Raw genomic sequence first — 26,453 nt, 5'->3', positions numbered from 1 at the left:
GGGGGGGGGGGTTCACAAAATAATTCATGGACCTTGTTAAAACAGAATAATAATCCTTTTGACAGGAAAGCAAAACAAAATTTCGCCAAAACAACTATTCACGAAATAATCCGTGGCAGTTGAAAAAAGAAGGTAATTTTCAGTGCCTGTAGAAAATTATAATTGTTGTTGCATTGGGCATGGTGTCCTTTTCTAGGCATTGCACAAAGAAATACTCTCTCCGTTTGGAATTACTTGTCTCGGAAATGGATGTATCTAGTAGTAAGGCACACAGGAACAATTGCACGGAGAAGGAAAAAGGGAGATGCATGTTCCTCCCCTGGAGTAGGATCTGGTTTTGTTTTGAACAAGATTTTTGTATGTTTGTTCTTTTTGTTTCTCCCGAGTTTTGTCGATGTATGGATTTTAGGAATATGAGGAGTGCCCATTCACTCACTCCGCAGTTTTGAACTAAAACTCCGCCAGCTCCAGGAGCGGCAGCGTGAAGCAGAGAGACTCCGAACAGTCCCTAAGTCAATATTTTCTTTGTGCATGTGTATTCAACATAAAATTTTATGTTTCCAAAGGAGACACCAAGCAAGGCAAGGCTGGAAGATTTGCCAAGAAACTCGGTATTTGCTCGGAAGCCATGATCCATTGCACACAAGAGCCTGTAGTAGCTTCTCTCTCTGAAAAAAGAGCCGGTGGTAGCTCAGATTTGAGCAAACTAATCTGCAGACCGGCGACCCCGACTCCTATATGCAGGAACTGCCCCATGCAAAATCTGTGATTATGCCTGTCTACAAAAACTGCCCCGTGCAAAATAGGTAACCAAATGAACACAGCGAGGCAAGTAGAAACACAGTAGCTCCTATATGCAGAAAAACAGCACTTCTTTCCAACAGCAAAGCAACCAAGATCCACCAATAATCTACACTTATCGGAGAAACGAAAAAACATAGGATTGGTCACCAATGGGCAATGGCAATAAAAACAAGTCGGCATACGAAATCATGTTCCGGGGGGCCAAGCAGAAACATTCATACAACAGGTTAACAGCTACCATATGTAGAATAACATTATTCTCATTTCAATTCTCAGGAAGCGAAACAGCAAGGACTGGTCCATGATCTACATGAGTCTGATACAAACTCAGAAGTGCAAAGCAGAGTGGAAAGACCACTCAGTTACAAGGGGGTTTGGCATCAAGCAAGACTTGGTCTCTCCTCTTTCATCTGGCTGCTCGGTGCTTTGCTATTACCCTCAGTTTTCTGTCAAGACAGGAGAAATCCAAATCTTATTCATGATATGAGCACACGAATAAACTCACCAACCAACAAGACAGTACACAGAATAACATCAGCAATAACAAAGGAGCATACAGCCTGAAATAGACACCAACTAGGTAGCGATCAAGCAATGTCAATGTTATGCTGCACATATTATGGTGGGATGCACGTAATGAAAGCAAGCAAATATTATGAGTTTTATTTTCTTATGTTCAACCAAAAGATAAGCATATAAGAAGGCAGTGCCTCAGGGTGTGTATGCCCAAGACTAGTAGGTGTTTTCAAGTCTGAGCATCTGACTTTGTGTGGAAGACAATATACTCTTTAAAGCAGTAAGTTCACCTTTCCAGATGATGCCGTCTGGATATGCCCATGCATCTTACATATATGTCCATGCATCTTACATTGGGCACTATTGTCGGTTTGGAACTACAAGCGCAAATGATAGGCTACATGACAAGATTCTGAGCACAATTCGATATAAGTCTACGTCTACCTAAAGGTAACTGAAAGACCTCTTTCATTCTTCCTCCACATATTCTCATGAAATCAGTTTCCATCAAACACAAAAAAGTTTGCATTATGATTTTCTAAGATATACAGATGAACAAACATAACAGTGACTAGTAAGGTGTTTTCTCGAATCCACCCCAATGAAACTGCAACTTCAGTATCTGCAAATGGTGAGCGGGTAAAACTCACTAGATCTACAATATACAATACCGTTTCCTTTTTTGAGGCTTTCAGTTAGATAAATTGCAGCAATCCTCCATTCTTATCGCGTATGAGAAGACAACTTTAGCAAATTTCAGCATACAAAAGAGAATTCAAAGCTCCATCATCCAATAATGAAAGCAGCTTAATCAAATTCATAAATGAAGTGCATATCTGCTAGGTATGCATATGATAGATAGTAGTGATGTCAAATGCAACTAAGCAAACAGCGCACAGGTCAAATATCGACTCAGTCAGAGCAGAAAGGCAACACAATGTGAAATGTAGCTTGGCATGCTATTCTCTGTACAACGGTTTTGCTAATTCACAGTTTCAGAGGCAACCTGTTTTGTGTTATGGTATTTTCACTAGTCTATGCATTTCCAGTTTCCGTTACTATGCAGATTCACTAGGGTATTCACTGGACTTCTGTAGTGAATTAGTGCTAATGCAATGCAACCAGTTTACTAATTAGCATAGCCAGTCTCCTTCCTTGCCATCACTATCAAATGCATTCTAATCATTTCCAGTGTCCAAATTTTTACTTTCATTTTCACTGGGCTATGCATTTCCAGTTTCCGCTACTTTACAGATTGGCTGGGCTATTCACCGGACTTCTGTAGTGAATTAGTGCTAATGACTAACACAATGCGACGGGTTTACTAATAGCGACACTCTTCATCATGTGTCTTCTTCCTTGCCATCACTATCAAACGCACTCTAATCATTTCCAGTGTCCAAATTTTTACTTCTCTGAATTTGCCACCCTGAATACTAGTAACACATAACATTTCATACCTACTTCATGGGCAAACAAAACTATGCAATGGAAAGTACAAACGAGGTGAAGCAAAGGAACAGACCTTTCTGCCCCTCTGGTGCCTCATGGAACACCACCTCGTTCTCAGGCACCGTCCTTAGCTCATCCCCCACAGACTCGGCACCGCCCGACTCTCCGGCGTCATCAGGGTATCTGACAACCACCACGGGGCAGACGCAGTGGTGCACGCAGTAGTCGCTGACACTCCCTAGCCTGCCATTACCTGCCCTGCGGGAGGCGCCGAAGCCGCGGCTGCCCATGATCATGGCGGAGAGGCCGAGGCGCTCGGCCTCGAGGCAGAGGCGCTCCTTCATGTCGTGGTCCTTGACGATGTGGATCTTGAAGGGAATCTGCGCGGCGACGAGCGGCTGCGCCAGGTCCTGCGACTTGGTGGAGGTGAAGGCGTCGAAGTCCTCCTCCCGCTTCTTGCGCGCGTCCTCCTCCGGGTCCCCGGACGCCGGCGCCGCGCCTCCTCCCCCCTTCTCGTCGCCGTCGTCGACGGTGACGGGGATGGAGCCCCAGTCGGCGCCGTAGAGCACGGAGGTGGGGCGCACGTGGAGGAGCACGACGGCGTCGCCCGGGCGCAGGTAGTTCTGCACGGCCCACTTGACGGCGAAGGCGGACTCGTCGGACAGGTCGACGGCGATGGCGATGCGGCGGTGCGGCGAGGAGGAGGCGGCGAGGGAGGAGAAGAAGTAGCGCGGCGAGCTGGGCTGGATCGCCGCCACCGCCGCCGCCTGCGACGCTGCCAGGCGCACGGCCGGCGGCGGCGAGGGCGAGGAGGAGGGGGACTTGCCGCCGGCGCCGGCGCCGGTCGGGGAGGCCGGGTGGTGCGTCGCCGCCATGGTTGTTGGTCCTCCGGCTGCTCGATCCGAATGCGGAACACTACTGTGCAGCTCTCGATCTGATGAGGGGAATCTCAGGAGAGAATGGGGGGAGAGGAGACGAGGGTTTTGCCAAAGATTGAGATTTGGGGCTGTGCAACTTGCGGTGGACTGAGGAACTGGAACTGCTGCCGGTTTCTTGTGAAACTGCGGCGGCGCTGGCGTATTCTGGCCTGGACACGTAGCCGCCGCCTGACTGCGGGTTTTGTCGCTTTACGCTTTCTTTCATTTATGTTAGATGAGATTTACAGCCCGAAGCCGTCCCCTCCTAACTTTTTTTCATAAGCCGTCTTTCTTGTTCATGGGGCTATAGTATACTAATTTAGAAATCTCAACAAATATATAGGATGGCTTATTCTTTTAGCGGGGAAGAAGCAGCTTAATTTTTGAGCCGCCCAAAAGAACTGGCCTTAACTCGAGTAAAATTCATTGTCGGTACTTGAACTTGCTTCGTGAGGTCACTTTAGTCACCGTACACAGGAATTTGATTGGTCACTGACTATGATGTGATGTGAAAATACGGACATTGTGCAGTGTACATCGCTCGTACGCCGTGTTTTTGACAGTACATAATCTCCACGTAGAACCTGGTAGCAAAACCTAGCCCCTGCCATCAGAAGTGCCGCTCCTTCCCATGTTGTCTTCCGGCGGCTCTCCTCCGCCGGTGACCTTTTGGTCGTCGGTGACGAGGGGGGTCGCCGGATCCCACGCGTGTGGATCGTTTTAACTTTAGATTTTACGGCCCAAGAAGCTTATGGTTTTGGATCGTTCGACATCTTGGCTTCAGCGGCGGCGATGGCGATGCTGAATAAAGAAGCTCCGGATTCTTCTCCGGCGAGGTGATCGTCTCTATGGTTGGTGAAGGATCTGGGAAGCAGTCTGTTCAAGCGGGGATGTCGTGGCGTCGGCGGCATCCTTGTGGTGGACATGTGTCCTCGAGCTCCGTCGTTGCAACGACGTCTGCCCCAACATCGGCGCGGAGCCTGGGAGGTAGTCGAGGAGCGGATGTAAATTGTGGTCTGCATCGAGAACATCTGGAAGACGAAACATGTGTTGGGCTCGTGGTTCGTGGATGACAGGTATGGTTTCCTCCTCCGACGTATTAGTCATTGCTACATCTTGAGCTTGCGTTGGTTTTCTTTTGAAGAGGAAAGGGTGATGCATCAAAGTAGTGTAAGTATTTCCCTCGGTTTTTGAGAACCAAGATATCAATCCAGTAGGAGACGACGTACAAGTCACCGAATACCTGCACAAAGATGGTCTGGAAGAACAGGGTGAAGAACAGGGTCTGGTGATCGAAGAATGGAGGAGGAAACACATGATTATGATGGCTCCGGTGACCCAATGACGGTGCAAGAAGGAGACCGTGATGACGGCTTCGGTGACCGAACCAAGTCCGGCCAGGTATATATATTAGTTAAGCCTGTGGTGACTAGCTAATTGATGCATTCATTGTTTTGGTATATGTACACATATTAATTAACTCTCGTCTTTCTTCTTTTTTCTAGCCCTCCGGATCGAGCACAACTTCGGTAAAGAGACGAGTCCCGAAGAAAAAGTTGCGCTCAGATGAAAGGTTTGAGATCACAGCAATCGCACGCGACGGTGAACCGATTGAACCCATCCGGACAAAGGAAGCATTTGCTGCTCAGTGTGGGGTTCTTGTTAGGGACAAGATCCCGATCAGCATCCACCAATGGTATAAGCCTAAGAACGAAGACCCTGAGGTGTCTTATGTCAATGATGTGCAGAAAGATGATCTTTGGACTGAGCTGAAGGCAAATTTCACCCTACCGCCAGAGGAGGATCCGGAGAAGCTAGTTAAAGAGCAATTAATCAATTCTCATGCTCTTAAGAAGATGGCAGGCCTATTCAGGAGGTGGAAGAATGAGCTAAAAAGGTTTGTTGACAAAGAAGAGACACCAAAATTCATCGGCAAATATGAGAAGATCAGAGATCACTGGCCCGCATTTGTGGCCCACAAGACATCAGAAAAGAGTAAGAAGATGTCGGTGACAAATAAGCAAAATGCTGCGAAGAAGAAGCTTCACCATCTCACGGGGTCAGGTGGCTACCTCAAAGCCCGGCCTAAGTGGGCCAAGGCTGAGAATGATCTGCTTGATAAAGGGATCAAACCAGAGACAATGAACTGGCCAGACCGTTGTCGGACTTGGTTCTTTGGGGCTGGCGGAACCTTGGACCCTGTATCAGGGAAGTGCCTTTGGACGGACGAGCAAATGAAAATACCAGTCAAGAGGCTTCAACACTATATCGATGCAGCGCAGGAAGGGATGTTCGTTCCAGACAGAGAGAACGACGAGCTCACAATGGCCCTCGGGAATCCTGAGCACCCTAGACGGACACGAGGCATGCTAGGCTCCGTTCCATGGAAGGTTGGGTTTCCGTACGCAGGCGGTTACAAATGCCAGGAGAGGAGGAAGAAAGTGCAGCAGACCGAATTGCAGGCGCTGCACGCAAGGGTACAAGCGATAGAGGAACGAGAAGCAAATCGTAGCAAACGAACTCCCGAAGCTTCCCCCGAAGCTACCCCGCCATCTCAGCGGAGAAGCAGCGTGGCTTCCACTGTGCTGCTTCAGCTGGAGCATGTCTTGACGGATCCTGCTAGCTACCCCGTGGATGCTATCATGGAGTCTCAAAATTGCCACCTTATGACGCAATGGCAGAACTTAAAAGTCAAGGCGGCTGTCGGCTCTGTTCGACCTTCTGAACCCGGCGCAACTTTTCACTGTCGTCCAATTGCAGAAGGATATGCTAGGTTGACGATGGACGAAATAATGGAGGGATTTGAGGACCAACAGCTTGACCACCCTACCGGTGAAGGGGAGACTCGGCTGGGTTCTGCTCTGAAGACTCCATGCCTATGGCGGAAGGAGTTCATCAACCTTCCAAACTGGATGCCTCCGCCTCCTCCGACGACGACGACGAGTCAGGGCACTCTGCCTCCTCCTCCTCCGACGAGTGACGATTAGGGCACTCAGCCTCCTCCGGCGCGTGGCAGCACTCCACCTCCTTCTCCGCTGCGCCGGCGCGCCCGAGCAGCCAGCAACCTGCTCCTTCTCTGCCTCGCCAGCAAGGGCGGAAGAGACCCGCCGCCGCCCCGGCTGCTCTGGCGTGTCGTAGTCCTTCTCCTCCACCTCGTAAGCAAGCACGAAAGAAGACAGCCACAACCGATCCATCTGCTCCGGCGTCTAGCAGTACAACTAGAGGTGGGAGGCAATACAGATAAGGTCCACCTCTCAAGCCTCTAGAGAAGTTACCGTACGAGAGGACCAAGGAGGAAAACGCGAAGATCGTGCGGACCAAAGTGAAGGACTTCTTTGAAGGGTTGAAAGCAAAGAGACATCCACCTCCGGAGGAGAAGGTAGATCCGGTGAAAGCAAAGCGCACTATCGATGCCCTGAGGAAACCACCAAAGTCTCCGTCGAGAACCAACTATGAGCACATTACTGAACAGGCATATCTCAAAGCGGAGCGGTCGGGAAGTACTGTCAGTGATCAAAGGTTAAAAGAATGAGCAGCTGGGAAAAAAATTGCCCAGCTCGGCGAACAAGCAAAGCAATCGTGCCCCCGCTCAATGTGTCTAGCGACATCGTCGCTAATGCTCCGGGGATGGTGCCCGGTTATAGCAATCTTAGAGATTACCTGCCTGACGATGTACATTTTGATTTCTTGGAGGTGGACGAACATAGATATGAGTACGGGAAGCCTCTCGTCAAAGATGAAAAATCTCTAACAATGATGATGCAAAGATTCCACAATTGGTACATGAAAACCTGCAGAGAGTCTGGGGGGACGAATACTTTGTATCTGAGAATTAAAGAGGAGCACGACCTCGTTGGAACTGATCTGTTGCCTGTTCCATTTGAGGAGTTCTTCGAGTTCTTCAATCAAAAGGCCCTCGATAAATTAACGGTCTTTTGCTACTGTCTGTAAGTACTATTTCTGTCATTAAGTCCCTATATATAGCTCAGCTCTTTCATTGCATGTATTTATAATTAATTATCCTCACTATATTATGCAGATTGAAGATCGTCGAGTGCAAAAAACAAGAAATGTATGATATTGGGTTCATTAACACAAATATCATAGATGAATTTCTGGTTACAAAGAACGCCAAAGAGGCCGAGGCCAACTTGCTACAATCGTTGATCAAAAATCAAAACAAAGATTTAATAATCTTTCCTTACAACTTTGAGTGAGTGTTACTGTCGTGTGCATATTTGGTTCCCTTTACTCGAGCGAGGTTATAGTAATGTAATTGATGAGTTATGCATGCGTGCACAGCTTCCACTATGTTCTTCTGGAGATTAAGCTTGAGCGGGGACTAGTAACCGTCTTAGACTTGAGACGAAAAGATCCCGAAACCTATGCGGACATGACTAAAATGCTCAACAAGTAAGTTCAATCGATCATTATCGCACCATATCGGCAAATTTTTGTTCATTTCCTGATATCTCAAGTAATAATAATTATTTTCTTTGTCTTGCAGGGTTTGGAAATAGTTCACCGCAGAAGCTCTGGGACTGCCGAAGGAGCTGCGATATACATACCCGAAAGTAAGTACTACTAGCTAGCTAGTTGCGTGCATCTCTCGTTGATTCTATAGCTATACTTTCATCAATGCCATTTATAATGCTTCATTATCAGTTTGATTGACCTCTATTTCTCGTAAAGTGCTTGTGGCAGGAACAAGGGAATGATTACTGTGGATACTACGTGTGCGAGTTCATCTACAACGCGACTTTGAAAAATAAGCGGGGCTACTCTAAAAGACAATATGAAGTGCGTAAGCAATAATATTCATAATTTCATTTTATTACACAATCATTTCTGTTGAGTTTCATTCATATATATGTATTAACCCCCTTCTTCAAATTAGACGTGGCAGATACGGAATGAACTCCTAACACAAGATCTCATGAAAGCAATTCAAGAGGAATTGGCGGGATTCTTTCTTGACCACGTCATCAATAAAGCCGGAGAATACCATGTGGAAGGTTATTTCAAATGCTAGGGGATTGTAAGAGATCTTACATATTGTATAGTATGTAGCCAGTAGCGTCGGATAGATAATACGAAAACTTGTTGTTCGACCAATCTCTCGGAGAAGGAGAGGTCGATCGATCACTTCTCTGGGTATGCATGACGAACTTCTGTACTTAATGGTTTCCTTCATTTTCTTACTAGCTAGCGTGTCGAGGGCCTCTCTATGTATAGTACGTAGCATCGACCAAGCACAGACATAAGAGAGGACACTTCTCTCTATTAATTAGCTAGCTAACACAATATATGAAACACCTAAATTAACCCCCCAAAACCCCCAACCCCCCCTTCAAAAAAAAACCAAAACCCTAGCCCCTGAAATGCTGACGCGTGGATGACTTTTGGTCCCGGTTGGTGCCACCAACCGGGACCAAAGGCCCTCCTGCCTGGGCTCGGCACACCGGCCACGTGGAGGCCCATCTGTCTCGGTTCATGTTAGAACCGAGACTAAAGGTCTAGGGCATTAGTAACGACCCTTTAGTCCCGGTTCAAGAACCGGGACAAAAGGCCCTCACCAACCGGGACAATAGGCCCTTTTTCTACTAGTGCCGACAACTGATTTACCGGGCGCGTCAACTCCCTTGCCGTCCTTCTTGAAGTTCTTTTTACCCTTGCTTTTCTTGAAACTGGTGGTCTTATTCACCTTCAACACTTGATGTTCCTTTTTGATTTCCACCTCCGCTGATTTCAGCATTGAATACATCTCAGGAATGGACTTGTCCATCCCCTTCATATTGTAGTTCATCACAAAGCTCTTGTAGCTAGGTGGGAGCGACTGGAGGATCCTATCAATGACCGAGTCATCTGGGAGATTAACTCCCAACTGAGACAAACAGTTGTGTAACCCGGACATAGTGAGTATATGCTCACTAACAAAATTGTTCTCCTCCATCTTACAACTGTAGAACTTGTCGGAGACATCATATCTCTCGACCCGGGCATGAGCTTGGAAAACCATTTTCAACTCTTGGAACATTTCATATGCTCCGTGCTGCTCAAAACACTTTTGGAGCCCCAGTTCTAAGCTGTAAAGCATGCCACACTGAACCAGGGAGTAATCATCACTACACGACTACCAAGCGTTCATAACGTCTTGAGTTGCTGGGAAAATGGGTGCTTCACCTAGCGGTGCTTCTAGGACATATGCTTTCTTGGCAGCTATGAGGATGATCCTCAAGTTCCGGACCCAGTCCATATAGTTGCTACCATCATCTTTCAGCTTGGTTTTCTCTAGGAACGCGTTCAAGTTGAGGGCAACATTAGCATGGGCCATTTGATCTACAAAACATATTGCAAAGATATTTTAGACTATGTTCATGATAATTAAGTTCATCTAATCAAATTATTTAATGAACTCCCACTCAGATAGACATCCCTCTAGTCATCTAAGTGATACATGATCCGAGTCAACTAGGCCGTGTCCGATCATCACGTGAGACGGACTAGTCATCATCGGTGAACATCTTCATGTTGATCGTATCTACTATACGACCCATGTCCGACCTTTCGGTCTCTTGTGTTCCGAGGCCATGTCTGTACATGCTAGGCTTGTCAAGTCAACCTAAGTGTTTTGCATGTGTAAATCTGGCTTACACCCGTTGTATGCGAACGTTAGAATCTATCACACCCGATCATCACGTGGTGCTTCGAAACAACGAACTTTCGCAATGGTGCATAGTTAAGGGGAACACATCTCACAATTGAGGAAATGTGTAAGCAACCCAGAGAAGCATGTGTCTCATGAGAGCATTGACGTGCAACCAGACCTCACCTACAGGGAACGTCCAATAAAAATATTGGAGGAGTCTGAAAGGAGGAGTCGTCAGAAAACAATTAAGTTTTTCAAGGTTCAGTGGAGCAATCACACCGAGGATGAAGCAACATGGGAACGAGAGGATTTCCTTCGGACAGAGTACCCACACCTATTTGAGAATCAGCTGAAATCTCGGGGACGAGATTTTTCCTAAGGGGGTAGGTGTTGTAACACTCCAAAAAAATGATTTGGTTTTTATTAAATTCTTTATTTGATTTAAAGGAGGTTATTTGAATTTTTGCTAAACGAGGGACTCTCCTTCTCAAATCCTTTTTTTGTCAAATATTTTTTATGAGTCCTTCTCAATATTGATTTTTGGTCTTGAGGGTTTTTCAACATGTGTTGGTTCAACACAAATAATCATGGGTTGTTTTAATTTTTCTTTTATTAAAAAGTATTCCTATAATTTATGGATTTATTCTTCCCCATTCAAAAAAAAATTCTCTTGCCATGACCTATGTTGAAAACTTTCTTCCAAACCCACCTCCCTACTTTGGGTCTAGCCAAGCATCCAATTCCAGCAAGTTTCAACCTCTTTTAGATTTTATTTCTATTTATTTTATCCTCAAATCTTTTTCTGCCTTTTATTTTGGACTCTTGGGATTTTCAAAGGAAGTACCAGATCCTTTGAGCTTTTAATCCCAAGCAAATTACCCTAGCTACTCCTTGGTACCCTCAACCTAGGTCCATCAAGATCTGCTGGTCCACAATTCAAATTTTTTAAAATGTGCTTGCTGCAAGTTTGGACCAGATTTGCCTTTTTTTGGTGAAATTCATTCCTTTTCTTTTCCTAAAAATCTGAGATAAATCAGGCAGCCTCTAGATGCATCAAGAGATCACTTCACCAAGTCCCAGCTCTAGAAAATTTTCCATGTGCCTAAATCATTTCATCGAACAGGTGGCCCGCACTGTTTCCGTCAAGATTCAGAGTTCAGTGTTCAGTTCAGTCGACAGTGTCGTTTTCTTCAGAACTGCGGCGTCAATCTCGCCAGTGCACGCGTTGGCACCTTGCTCGCTGCTCCCCCTTCTTATCCAATGCGCCGCACGATCATTTGGACAGGCACGAGCGTCGGTGGCATGTGTCTCGCCAACGCCGGTGTCTTCCGTGATGGCGGAACCGCCCGTGGTGGCCAACAGTGGCCAGCCCTGCCATACGGCGCCGTCCAGCACCGCCCACACCACCAGGAGCCTCCGCATGGCCGTCCTCTTCCCCCGGCATGCTGTAGAACAGTCATCGTGGCCTGAGAGGCGCAGAGCGCGTTCTCTGCCGCCGACGAGCCTGTGAGCCCCGTTTCGTCCAAACCTTGGGAGCAGGCCAAATCTGACCAGGTTTAGCCGTTGAATGGTACCAGTGGACCAATGCGAAGCTGCCGAGTCACCTTAACCTACCGTCCAGCCTCTGCCTCGCCGTAATCACTCGTCGGAGAAATCATGTTCTCGGCAACCGACTCGGGCCGGCTATAAATGGAGGCCCCGAGCTTGTTCTCGACCCAGCACCTCCCCTCCTCGCCTCAGAACCTCGCCACACTCATCGGAGGGCCTCGGTAGAGCCTTCTTCTCCGACTCCGGCTGCCCCGATCCACTTCGGGCTCCGGCAAGATCCTCTCTGGTGAGAGCACCCCCCGCCTCCCAGACTGTGCCAGTAGCCTCCTAGTGCACCCACTCTTCTAACCCGAGTCCCAATTTGACATTTGCAGCCCTCCCCGGCGAGATCCATCACCGCCCGAACCACCATCCACCGGAGGGAAGGCCGCCATCGACGTGGTGCTCGCCGACGACCAACTCCACCACCAACAGACGCGGGAGAACTTCGGGAGTCCGTAGGTACCCTCCACTCCCCCCGCCTCGCCGTGGATCGACGCCGGCAACCACCGCGAGCCTCGGGCGTCGGCGGGACTCTGTTTTGATTTTTAAACCTGACGGGTGGGACCCCCTCGTCAGCTTTTTCTCTTTTTCGAAGCATTTTCTGAAAGCACCTTCGGGCAAAGTACGTTTTCTAACCGAAACGTTTTCTGTCTTTTTTAAACTAGCCCCTGGAAAGTTTCTATTTCATCATCGATTAGTCCCTGGACTAAAACCCTTATAACTTTTAAACAAAAGATGATTTTGAGTTGATTCTTTTTCTGTCATCTTTATTTTTATATCTAGTTTTTTATCATATTTATTTGAAAATTATTTGGAACAACTTTTATGCACGCACAGTATTTATGTTAGTATCCGATTTTTTTATATAACGTAGATATCGAAGGAGGTGACGGAGCCACAAACTTCACCGAGCTAGACTCCGACTACTCCGAACCAGGCAAGCATGTTTGAACCTTTGATTGATGAGTGTCTTGCATGTTTTCTTGAGTAGTGTTCTCATGGCATGTTTACATAAGCATTAGTGAATGTTATATTGCATGCAAGGTAAGCTACAAGTGAGCTTCGAAATTTGATGTGTTCATATGACGGTGAGATGACCTGATCATGTGGTGGCATGATAGGTTGCAAGCTGGTATTGTTGAAGCATGCCAGTCTTATACCAACCGTTTAACTCCAGTATTAACGTGGATCAAGTCATGTTCACGTTCGTTCCCTTTTTCGTGCTGCCACATGCCTTCTGCAAAGAATGCGGTCTAGTTAGTTGCAAACCTCTTTCCTTGTACACACCAAATAGAGGGGCCGTGATGAGGGTTCCATGGCCCTGGATTAAATCTCGTCATCTAGTCAGGGGGCATGGGTGTTTCTGGTTGGGACCGAGAGGGGGGCACCCCTTAGAGCACGCGATATAAATTTGATCCCATGCTACTCGAGGTTGTGGCCTCCCCGTCTTAGAGTTTTTCTTGAACGTTGCCTAGGGTGATTCCCGACAGCGGGATGTGGAATGGGTGTGTACTGGTTAGATGTGTTTCTTCTAAAAATACCGTAAATGGAACTAGTCCTTTGTGACTACGGAAATCCGTTGGCTGTGGGTAAAGAGTACAAACTCTGCAGAGTCAAAACCATTCGAGTAACCGTGTCCATGGTCAAGGACTGTGACCAACATTTCAATGTCAGTATCAGTGTCAGTCTCAACGACTGTCTCAGCATCAGTCTTAGTGACAATCTCCGGTGAATAAACACGAGTGGTAAACCCGGCTGAATGTTATTCCTGTGGATGGACTAACCTGTTTATTATTACGTACTGAGTATTTCCTTGGGATGATTTAAATTCATGAGCTACTTGAATTCGAATGGTGAAATATAAGCCCTTTATGTGACGTCACTCAGACGTCCGACTGTGGCATTCTCGTTAATTACTTTTGATCTAAGCCCTTTATGTGATGTCGCTCAGACGTCCGACTGTGGCATTCTTGTTATTTACTTTTGATATAAGCCCTTTATGTGATGTCGCTCATACGTCCGACTGTGGCATTCTCGTTATTTACTTTTGACATAAGCCCTTTGTGTGATGTCGCTCAGACGTCCGACTGTGGCATCCATGTTATTTACTTTCATTATAAGCCCTTTTCGAGATGTCGCTTAGACGTCCGACTGTGGCACACACTGTCATTTACATTTCAATATAAGCCCTTTATGTGGTGTCACCCTGACGCCCGACTGCGGCATGTTAATTTATTTTTACCTTTCGAGGCGTCGCTTCAGACACCCGATCGGTCTTCAGTTATTTTATTGGGATTTCGGGAGGACTACCGCCTGACTTCCTTTTTATTTAACATGCCGTGCAAATTTTATTATCTGAGTGTGCATCACTAATCCGCTCATGTGAATCATGTTTGCATTTGTTATATCTTATGTCCAAACTGTCTTGCGAGTACATTCAAAGTACTCACCTGGCTTGTTGATTTGGCCAGATGTTGACGAAGGCGATCTTATGGATGAAGAGTACGATAGCGAGTCCGACGCCTAGAGGAGTCCCAGTCAGTCCCGTGCGATCTTGGAATTGGTCACATGTATCATATACGCTTCCGCTACCCTAATAAAATCATCGAGCCTCACTCCAATGCTCGATGAGCTATAAGATTTAGGAGTCATGTCACCCACTTCACTATGACATATCCACTACCACTTTTACTGCGAGTCAGTAGTTATGCCACCATACTCCTTGTGTCATATCCGCCTTTATGTATAATATCGGCAAGCTTGTAATAAATTGTTGAGCAGCCTCAACTCAACCTTATAATATATTTAGTACTTCTGGATTTCTGTATCAAGGATTTGTCTACCAGTAAGGAGGGTTTTTCTATACTGATCGGATAAAATGGTCAATTTTTTAATAAATATTTTATTGGAAAACCGGTCCTGACAGGGATAGACCCGTCGATAATCAACCAAAGCAATACTACCTTTAAAGGAGTAATACCAGGCGTAGAGGCCCGCTGCGCGGGCTCTTTAACGTTGGAGGTTGTATTTGGTTCTCCCAATAACTTTCGAAGCCAAGAACTAATCTTCGACATTGCTCCATTCCGAAGTGGCTATCACGCACTACTCGGAAGAACGGCCTTCGCCCATTTCAATGTCGTCCCGCACTACGCTTATCTCAAACTCAAGATTCCCGGTCCATGTGGCATCATTACAATAAGCGGAAACACGGAGCGCTCTCTTCCTACGGAAGAATACGCGGCGGGTCCTAGCAGCCGAATCACAGAATGGCCTTTCCAATCCGAGCAACTCATCGGTCTTCAAGACCACGGACACAGCTAGACACGTCCGGCGCACACCTAGGTGTAGCATCTTAGATAAACCTGAGCTCGATCAGCGGCTATGCCCCCATAACAACAGCCAATATTAAGACTGTACGGGTCTACATGTATACACAAAAATATACAATCAAAATCCCTTGTCTGGCACGGGGGCTACCCGCATGTAAAAGATGACCATCGTGTTATACCCTTCAAGGATACGGCATAACGGAGACAAAGGCACAGACATGCAGCAGGGCCCCGTTCAAAGGTTTCTTTTTAGATTAAGACCCTGTGTAAACCTTTTTATTGTCTTTTGTTGTCTCACACCCTCCTGGCACTTAAAATGACCAAGAGGGATACCAGCGTTATCGGCAAACTTATGATTCACCGCACTAAAATAAGCGTTACAGAGGCAGCAACTAGTGTGTTTTTGAGATCTATGCTCTCACCATAGGCGCTCCTTCGTCACGCCGGATCGATGCCCAGTATATGTTGTAAAGTCTGAATACCTTCGGGAGTGTTCGGCGTCGCGAGTTTGGCCTTATATGCATTAGCTCTGAATCATGTCTTTGGTCAAATGTTGGGTTTGCCCGGCTCTTGGGTTTTGCTACCTTACGTTCCGTTTTATCGGCTAAGGCGGCCAAAGGAGAACTACTGTGATTGTGCCCTAGTTCATCCGGATGAACACCTCAGTTGAGAAAGCCGAAAACTGACTGTCATGATATAGCGAGAGCTGGTCAACCACTCGATGACTTAGCGGAATCTTCGCGATTCCTCTGCCTAAACGAAGGACCAGTTTCCCGGTCACGTATGTAAACGCACCGTATTCGGGTAAACGCGGGCATACCAGGGGCTATATAGTAGCCCCATCGTCAAACTCCTATGGCTAAGTGAAAGTGTTAAAGCTATATACACCGATTGCCTCGTTCCCCGCACAATCACCTCCTTAATGGACCAAGACGTTGGATTAAGTGTGATTACGTGCCTTTCCGAACACCCCCACGTTATACGCGAGGGGGCTGAAGCCGATGACTGCAAACTTTCAGGTTATATACATATATACATAAAACGGCCGCACAGGAGGCACTACAATACTTCACGGGCAAAAGTATAAATATAGCCTTTATTATCAACAACATTGTTCTTACAATCAAAATACATGTCACTCGAACATGGTATTCTTTGAGCACTGAGCCTCTATTAAACGGGCACCTTCTAAGACTTCTTCAAAATAGTGCTCGGGCGAGTCCTGGCCCCCGGGTGGACCCCTGGTGGCAATGTCGGTGGCCTCTATCCTCGCCCAGTATGTCTTAACACGGGCAAGGGCCATCCGTGCACCCTCTATGCATGCCAACCGCTTGACAACATCGATATGCGGCACAACACGAATAAATCGTTGCACCAACCCAAAATAACTATCCGGACTTGGTTCCTTCGGCCACAGGTGATCCACAACAGCCTTCATGGCAAGCCCGGATAACCTATGGAGCTTGGCCCATTCGGCCATTTGCTCGTTCAACAGTAGCGAATGCCTCAGAGTACCGAACTGTGACCAGAACAACCTTTCCGTTTCATGATCTCGGAAATATTGTGTCGCATCGACAACACTCTTTGACAAATCTAAGTATGCGTTGGGAGAACTCCACAATTGATCAAGAGGGGCATACTTCGGATTGCCGAATTTAGTTCGGAGTAAAAAGGGCTTCCCAGTCGCGATCTCACCGGCTTGCCGGAGCTCCTCCCGAGCCGCTCTGATCTCAGAGCGAGTTTCCTTTGCTGCTTCCAAGGCCTTCTCAAGGTCAGCCGTTTTTCCTTGATTATCTTTTGTCAGGACCCCGACTCGATGTCACATCGATCTAGCTGGTAACGCCTCATATAACTTTGCGGCCTCACGCACGGTATCCCCACGGGTGTCGTCTTACCTTTTCCCGGGACCGTTTGCGCCTTTTGGCTCACGTATATGATAGTGTCGCTAGCATCCATATGATAAAGAGCCCGGGCTGACATGACTAGTCGTAAACCCAAAGTGGCACAGACTTACAGGGACAGGCATCCATGACCCAGCTTCGAACGTGTCGGTCATCAGCAAGTGGGTCCGGGCTGTAGCACTGGGCTAGCAGGACTCCGGTACTCAAAGCGTGACATTTCCCCGAAGGGACAGACACAGGAACGAAGAAGGACACATGCCGGCCAGCCTAAGTGTTCCAGAGCAGTAGCAAGCTACCATGGCTCAGCGGTAACACTAGGAGACATTTCCCGGTAAGAGAGGCTACCAAAGATAAACAACTAGATAGTCAGATCCCACACATACCAAGCATTTCAATCATACACACAATATGCTCGATATGTGCAAATACAATGAAGCATCACAACATGACTCTATGACACAAGTACTTTATTTAAGGCTCAGTGAGCCATACATAACATACACAAAGGTACGGGTCTCACGACCCCACATACAAGTCATACAGTCATACAAACCAGCAGCGGAAGTAACTTGTCTGAGTACAGACAACTAGTAAAATAAAAGAGGCTTGGAAAGCCTAGCTATACTACGTGGTCCTTCACAAGCTCAGGGTCACCACCTGGGTCTTTAGCCTACTCGTTGATGTCAACGTCTACATAGAACCCATCAGAAGGGGTTGCAGCGTCTTCTGTAAAAATGTAGATTATAGCAACATGAGTACAAAGGTACTCAGCAAGACTTACATCAGATCCTACATACATGCATAGTATCAAGAGGGGTTGGTGGAGTTATTGCAGCAAGCCAGCTTTGACTCTTGGCTAGGCTATCCTACGATACTTCAACTGAAATGATTTTTGCGCACACGAGTCCACTACTCACCACTTCAATACACTACCGAGGATCCGCCTCCGTCTTCCTACGGAAGAGCCATCTTCGGCACTCACACTTATCTTGAGGCTTTTAGTAGTTTCCATTTACTTGTCTATGAACTGTATAGGCAACCAAGTAGTCCTTTACCGCGGACGCGGCTATTTGAATAGATCATGTTAACCCTGCAGGGGGTACTTCTTCATACACGCTCTCACCACTTACCGTCGTTTACACGACATGTACTCGGCAACCTTCAAGCGGAAGCTCAACGTGGGTGTCGGCCACGACCTACCTAATCACCTAAGCCTCCAGTCCAGGTTTATCGCCTATTCAGGTTCCATCCGCAGGGAGTCCGGCCGAGGTTTCCCATACGGCCCCGAACGATGTGAACAGGGTTCCCGAGATACCTAACGGGTATTCGGTACACCCGGCCACGTACCTACCGCATCACAGCCCACCCCTACGGTCAGCGCTGTCCACGGCCTCCAGTAGGCTACAAACACCAGAAACTACTTGCAACTCCTGGACGGAGAACTAGGGTGAATAAGAAGCCGAGAGGGTCCATTGGTTTCGGGCCCAATGCATGGTAGTAGCTGATTCTTAAATCACACATACAGATCTCAGTGCTTAAGGTCGGCTTCAATGAAACAACCCACCATGTACTCCTACATGGCCTCTCATCGATACCTTTACCAAATCGTGTTCACCACACCACTCTCATTACCGACATAATCATTTCACTCCAGCCCATCACCCCGATGAACCAGACCTGACACGACTCTAAGCATAGCAGGCATAGCAAGGTAGGAACAACACATACATATGGCTCAAGCAACTCCTACACATGCTAGTGGGTTTCATCTAGTTACTGTGGCAATGACAGGTCATGCAGAGGAAATGGGTTCAACTACCGTAGCACACAACAGTTTGAATCGCGTTGTCTTAATGCAGTAAAAGAGAGCAGGAGCAAGAACATGGGATTGTATCGATATGATCAAATGGTTGGTTGCTTGCCTGATGGTTCGATGCACTGATATGGTTCTTCGTTAGGGTAATCACGGTACTCCTCGGGGGCAGAACCTGTCGCAAAGGACATCGACACACAACCATCACCAAACAATGTGCAACAATATGATGCATGCATGAAACATGGCAATATGAGTGTGTTGGGCTAATGCAACTAAGAACAGAGGGGTTTGAACAAATTTGAATCAAGGATTCAAATTTTAAGTTCAAATATGGTCTTTTAAAGTGCTTTCCCTTGTTCTGCTTAAAACATCAATTTAACTTGTTTGATCATGCATGAAAATAGTACAGATGGATAGATTGGATTTTTCTGATCATTTTTCATATATAATTTGTCCAATTTGGAGTTACAGAATAAAAGTTATGAATTTTTGAAGTTTAAATAATATTCTGGAATTTCCTGATTTAATTTAAATTCAGAAAATCAATTACTGCGTCAGCCTGACGTCAGTGTGACGTCAGCAGGTCAACGGAACAGGTCTGGGTCAAACCTGACAGTGGGTCCCGCATGTCAGGGTGATTATTTTAATTAAAATTTAATTAAAACTAATCCTGTTTAATTAACAGGGCTGGGCCCCACCTGTCATTGACTCAGGGGAGTCAACCAGGGCCCACCCGTGGTCAAGGTCAAAGTCGGCTGCCGGCGTTTAGCCGCCGGCGAGCCCGACGCGGCGGCGGGAGTGGTTTTGGCCATTTCGGCCACCAGAGGGGCCGCGGAGACCACCGGAGTGGAGCTGAGGACAAACCGCAGCTCTTGGCGGAGTCCGTTGGGGTCGGGGTGGCCGGAGTCGACGGCGGCGAGCTCGGCTGCGGCCGCCGGGGTTCGGTCGTGCACGGGAACGGGGTTGGAGCTCGAAGTCGAGCGAAGCGAGGCGCTAGGGATGCTCTACGGGGTCTTGCGAACTTGTTGGACTCGCCGGGGTGACCAAATGGTCACCGGAGCTGCGTCGATGGCGAGCTCGGCGACGGCGGAGGTTCGGCCGTGGTGGGGAGGAGGCTACGGTGGGGAAACGAGGGGGAGGAGAGGGGGAAACGGTGGCGTAGCTCACCGCGGTTGCAGTGGGCGTCGAAGTGGGCTCGGGGACGCGCTGGAGACGGCGAATCGACGGCGACGGTGGTCGGAGCCCGAAGAGGGGAACGGCGACGTGGCGGCGATGCAGGGCTTCCGGGGAGCTGTGGAGCGGTGGGGAGGAAGAGGGAGTCGAGGCGGAGCTCCTGAGCTAGTCGGGGGAGCGAGGGGTGGTCGGAGACGGCGGCTATGGCGAACGGCGGCGACGGTGGTGTTCGGCCGTGAGAGAGAGAGAGAGAGAGAGCAGCACGGGAGAGAGAGAGGGATAAGGCCAGGGGATCGGGGCGGCACCGAGAAGAAGCGCCGCGGCGTCGCGCTGGCGGGGGAGGCAGGCAGACGGGCTGGTGGCGTGGCGCTCCGGCCGTGCGCGCGCGCCGGCCACACGCCTGGCCGACTGGCGCCAGGAGGACGACGGCGGTGGTGGGCTGGGCTGGCTTGCTGGGCCGGCCAGCTGGCTGGGCCGCACAGGGAAGTTTTCCCCTTTTTTTTTCTGTTTCTGTTTTTATTTAATATAACTGCAACTTTGTTGAATTTAATAAAATACCTAGGCAACTTCAAAAATTCACCAAACTATTCCTGGCCCATAGTTGGATTATTTCCAACATGAAACATTTTAGTTTGGAGATATTTGAGCATTTAAATATTTTATATTATTTTAAATGCCCAAATTCAAATATTTATGATTTAAATCAAAAACCCTAGGATGGCCTAGGAAAATGTGCACCACTTTTGGCAGAGGTTCTGAACCAAGGCAAAAATGATGGGCATTTTAGAAGGGCATTTCAGGTTCATTGAAAAATTATTTTAGTAACCCTAGTTGGTTTCAGAGGGGACTGGGGGTTCTGTCATCCCCATTTCAAGTTTCTGATGAAAGAGTAAACATGATGCAACACTCTAATGCATGACTAGCTAGGTTGTGACAACTCACCCCCACTCAAAAGAATCTCGTCCCGAGATTTGGGTTCCTTCGAGAAGAAGGCGGGATATTCAAGTCGAAGACGATCCTCCCTTTCCCAAGTTGCTTCATCCTCAGAATGGTGCGACCATTGAACCTTGAGAAACTTGATATTATGACGTCGCGTGGTACGTTCGGCCTGATCGAGGATACGAATGGGGTACTCTCGATATGTAAGATCATCTTGGAGATCAAGCGTTTCGTGGTCCACTTCACGGATAGGATCCGAGAAGCAACGCCTGAGTTGAGAAACGTGGAAGACATCGTGAACTCTGGAGAGGTGCGGAGGTAGTTCCAACTGGTAGGCAACTTCTCCTCGTTTGGCAAGAATGCGAAAAGGTCCAATGTAACGAGGAGCCAATTTGCCTTTGATACCGAAACGATGGGTTCCCTTCAGAGGGGTGACCCGAAGATAAGCCTTCTCGTCAACCTCGAAAGTCATAGCCTTATGTTTTCGGTCATATTGACTCTTTTGACGGGATTGGGCTGTTTTCAACTTTTCACGAACGATACGAACTTGTTCTTCTGCTTCCTGAATCATGTCCGGGCCAAAGAATTTTCTTTCCCCGGTCTCTGACCAGTTAAGAGGTGTTCGACATCGTCGTCCATAGAGAACTTCAAAAGGGGCTTTACCCAAGCTAGATTGATAGCTGTTGTTGTAAGCGAATTCGGCAAATGGAAGGCACTTCTCCCAGTCCATTCCGAACGAGATAACAGAGGCTCGAAGCATGTCTTCTAGAATTTGGTTGACGCGTTCCACTTGACCACTCGACTGAGGGTGGAAAGCGGTGCTAAAGGAAAGACGGGTTCCCATAGCATTTTGGAAACTTTCCCAAAATCGAGAGGTGAAAAGACTTCCTCGATCCGAGTTAATTTCCAAAGGAACACCATGGAGAGACACTATTCGGGAGATGTACAAATCTGCCAGCTGACTAGCGGTTATACTCTCACGAACAGGTAAGAAGTGGGCTACTTTGGAAAGACGATCGACCACGACGAAAATAGTATTATTCCCTCTCTTGGTCCTGGGAAACCCGGTAATGAAATCCATACCAATTTTATCCCATTTCCATTCAGGAATAGCTAGGGGTTGAAGGGTGCCAGCAGGCCGTTGATGCTCTGCTTTTACACGACGACAGACGTCGCAATTAGCAATATACTGAGCAATTTCTCTCTTCATCCTAGTCCACCAGAACCTCTGGCGTAGGTCCTGATACATCTTAGTACTACCGGGATGAATAGTGAGAGGAGATTCATGAGCTTCCTTAAGGATTAATCGCCTTAGGTTGCGCACTTTGGGAACTACTAGTCGATTCCCGAAGTATACGACTCCTTGATCATTAATGGAGAAACAATCCGCAATTCCTTTCTGAATGTTCCTCTTGATGCGGGAGATTCCCGGATCTACCTTCTGTGCTTTGATAATTTGATCCGTAAGGGTAGGTTTTGCCACCAAGGTGGAGAGAAAACCTTGAGGAACAATGTGAAGGTTAAGCTTCCGAAATTCCTCATGGAGAAGCGGTTGACTTTGTTTTAACATCAGGTTGTTACAATAAGATTTACGACTTAGCGCATCAGCCATGACGTTGGCTTTCCCTGGGGTGTAGGTTATTCCTAAGTCAAAGTCGGTGATCAATTCAACCCAACGTCTCTGCCTGAGATTCAAATCCGGTTGGGTGAAAATATACTTCAGACTTTGGTGATCAGTGAATATTTCGCAACGATTACCGAGGAGGTAATGTCGCCAGGTCTTAAGTGCATAGACTACGGCTGCAAGCTCTAGATCATGAGTAGGATAATTCTCCTCATGTGGGTGCAATTGCCGTGAAGCGTAGGCAATTACGTGTCGATCTTGCATGAGAATGCAACCTAGTCCTTGTCGCGAGGCGTCGCAGTAGATAACAAAGTCCTTGGAGAAGTCTGGTGGTACCAGCACGGGAGCAGAAGTCAGGCGTCTTTTCAGTTCCTGAAAGCTGTGCTCACATTGTGGAGTCCATTCGAACTTCTTATCTTTCTTGAGGAGTTCGGTTAGAGGTTTGGCAACCTTGGAGAAGTTCTCGACAAAGCGACGACAATAGCTCGCTAAGCCTAGAAAACTCCGAACTTGCTTGACTGATTCAGGTGGAGTCCAGTTAAGGACGGCTTGAACTCGCTCAGGGTTAACAGCAATACCTTTACCCGATATTACATGACCCAGATAGGTCACTTCTGACAACCAGAATTCACATTTAGAAAACTTGGCATAAAGGCGATGCTCTCGAAGTTTCTTCAACACTAGCCTTAGATGTTCGGCATGTTCTTCCTCGTTCTTGGAGTAGATGAGTATATCATCGAGATAAACTACGACGAACTTATCCAAATACTCCATGAAGATTGAGTTCATTAACCGAGAAAAGGTGGCTGGAGCGTTGGTTAAACCGAAGGACATGACGGTGTACTCGTATTGGCCATAACGAGTAACAAAGGCCGTTTTAGGAATGTCCCCGTTTCTGATTTTGATTTGGTGGTAGCCCAACCTCAAATCCATCTTGGAGAAGACTGAGGATCCAGCGAGCTGATCATACAGGTCGTTGATCCTGGGAAGCGGGTATTTGTTCTTGATTGTGACCAAGTTGACAGGTCGGTAATCTACAACCATCCGGTCCGTACCATCCTTCTTCTTGACGAATAGGACGGGGCAAGCCCACGGAGATGAACTAGGGCGGATGAAACCCTTTTTCAAGGACTCATCGAGTTGTTTCTTAAGCTCGGCTAGTTCTAGTGGTGCCATCTTATAAGGTCTTCTAGCAATCGGAACGGTTCCTGGAATGAGGTCTATTACGAACTCAACATCTCTGTCAGGTGGAACACCTGGCAATTCCTCTGGAAAGACATCCGGGAAGTCACGGACTACCGGAACGTCCTCAAGGTCTGGCAAAGGGCTGGCGTTAAGATAATATAATTGTCGCTTGGCTATTCGGGTCAAGACATTGACTATCTTCCCCGAAGGATGGGTGAGTTGAACAGTCCTAGAGAAGCAATCAATTTGGGCATGATGAGCTGACATCCAGTCCATACCCAGAATGATATTAATATCTGAAGATTTAAGGGCTATCAAAGACGCAAGGAAAACAAGTCTGTCGACTTGGATCTCATTTCCATAACTTACCCTAGAGGTCTGCCATCTAGACCCAGGGGTAGAGATTTCCATAGTGGATGGCATGTCACAGAATGCAACGTTATGCAAACGAGCATAATTTTCAGATATAAAGGAATGAGAGGCTCCTGTATCGAAAAGGACAGATGCCGGGTGGCAATTAACAAGAAGCGTACCGAGAACGACGTTGGGATCCTCTTGAGCTTCTTCGGCAGAGACACAGTTGACATGGCCACGTGAAGCGGTGACCGGCTTGGCGTGGAATACTTTTCCTGTTGGCTTGCCACGGCCAACAGCTTTAGCAGATTGATTGGGGTTGGTCTGGGGGCATTCACGCATATAGTGACCAGATTCCCCACACTTGAAACAAGTCACGGAACTGGTACGTGGAGGAACATTATTGGTTGGACCCCCATAGGGCTTGGCTGGAGCAGACTGTTGTACAGGGCGAGGCGCCTGGAAAGATGGCCTCGGTGTGAACCTGGGTGGCAGGGCGGTGTTGGGCACCCACACGCGGCGCTTCTGAGGACCAGCACCGGATGAGGAACCCGTGTCACGTCCATGCTTGCGTGTTGCGTCATAGTCAGTTTGACCAGTTTCAGCACTGATGGCTTTGTTGACAAGTTTCGAAAAAGATGTGCACTCATGCAGACGGAGGTCGCGGCGAAGCTCAGGACTAAGGCCCTTACGGAACCTTGCTTGCTTCTTGGCGTCAGTAGAAACTTCCTCGGTTGCATATCGGGCGAGATTACCAAACTCCCTGCTATAGGCATCCACAGAAAGTCGGCCTTGGGTGAAACTGCAAAATTCTTCACGTTTACGGTCCATGAGACCCTCCGGAATGTGATGTTCACGGAAAGCCTCGCTGAATTCAGCCCAAGTAGTGACATGGCCCGCTGGGCGCATAGCTCCATAATTCTCCCACCATAGACTGGCGGGGCCTTCAAGATGATATGCAGCAAAGGTGACCTTGTCAGCCTCCGCTACCAGCGCGGAACGCAGTTTGTGAGAGATACTGCGAAGCCAGTCATCAGCGTCGAGAGGCTCGACGGAGTGGTGGAACGTGGGTGGATGCAATTTGATAAAATCACTGAGTGACACCACGTTAGCCCTCTGATGGTGTGCTGTATTCTGTTCAATATGCTCCAACAAACGGTTTGTCTCCCGCTTGTTTCTCTCAGCTTCCATCATCACCTCGGCTAGTGAAGGAGGATGAGGCAGATTTTCATTCCTGGCTTCACTGCCTTCGGCCTGCTCTTGAGAAGCAGGGTTAGCGCGCGTGTTGACCATCCTAGGTAAACAAGACAATGATTTAATCAGGATGATAAGATTCCGACATAGGATAAAATGTAAGGAATAACTCGAAATGCAAGATGATCATCCGTATGACATGGTAGATACAGAAACTGCTTCTTTATTCCATCGTCATACACACCATACAGGGTTTAGTACAAGACCAAACAAAGTACTATTACGGTGAAAAGAGGATTACATCTCATCGGAGGCATTCCAAGCTCCTATACATTATTTCTCTACACCTCCGGAAAGAGTACAAACTAGGTCATAACCCACGAGTCACGCGGGACGATAGAAGACACAGCTAGTGCGAACTAGTGATACTACTGCTAACTCAGACCGATCCGTAGTAGTCCTCGTAGAAGTCACCTCCATAGCCTGGAAGCTCAACATGATCATCCGGAAACAGACGATCTCGCGAAGCTTGTGGACCATGGGGGCTAGGATGAGGCCTTGGACCAACAAACGGTGGCCTGCGGGGACCGCGAGGTGGGGTGATGCCTCCTACATCACGCCAAACCATCACGTCTGGCAGAGCGGATCTCACAGGATAGAGATCGCGCATATCTGAATATCCAGCTTGCACCACCGGTGCGAACCGAGTCAAAGTGGCCCAGTGGTCAGCACGGGTATTGAAGAGCTCTAACCTCAAGGCCCGATTTTCACGGTCCTTATCCTCGAGCATCTCAGCAGTGGTGCGAGTCCGTGAATCCTCCTGGGTGGGGTCAGCATAGATAGCCTGGAGATACCCTTGTGCTCCCGGAAGTGATCCTGGCATATACCGGAAATTAGAGTCCCGAAATAGGCCAGATCTGACCCGCATAATGGTCATCATAGAGTAGGCGGCGTCCTGCACAGCCATCTCAATAGTAACCCCGAGTCCATAGGAGCAGTGAAGAGGCTCG

General features: G+C 47.8%; 1 protein-coding gene across 1 annotated transcript; it reads right to left on the bottom strand.

Moving 5' to 3' along the window:
• Positions 1–967: 967 nt before the first annotated feature.
• On the bottom strand, positions 968–3,863 carry LOC119348883 (universal stress protein PHOS32-like). Its single transcript, XM_037616880.1, has 2 exons — positions 2,846–3,863; positions 968–1,250 (listed from the first exon to the last, which is right to left on the bottom strand). The coding sequence occupies exons 1-2, from the start codon at positions 3,645–3,647 to the stop codon at positions 1,243–1,245; spliced, it is 810 nt and encodes a 269-aa protein (XP_037472777.1). The 5' UTR covers positions 3,648–3,863; the 3' UTR covers positions 968–1,242.
• Between the last annotated feature and the right edge of the window lie 22,590 nt (positions 3,864–26,453).

Source organism: Triticum dicoccoides, chromosome 1B (genome assembly GCF_002162155.2).
Source record: "Triticum dicoccoides isolate Atlit2015 ecotype Zavitan chromosome 1B, WEW_v2.0, whole genome shotgun sequence".
Lineage (NCBI taxonomy): Eukaryota > Viridiplantae > Streptophyta > Magnoliopsida > Poales > Poaceae > Triticum > Triticum dicoccoides.
The sequence above is the reverse complement of the archived record's forward strand: the minus strand, read 5'-3'. Positions and strand labels throughout refer to the sequence as shown.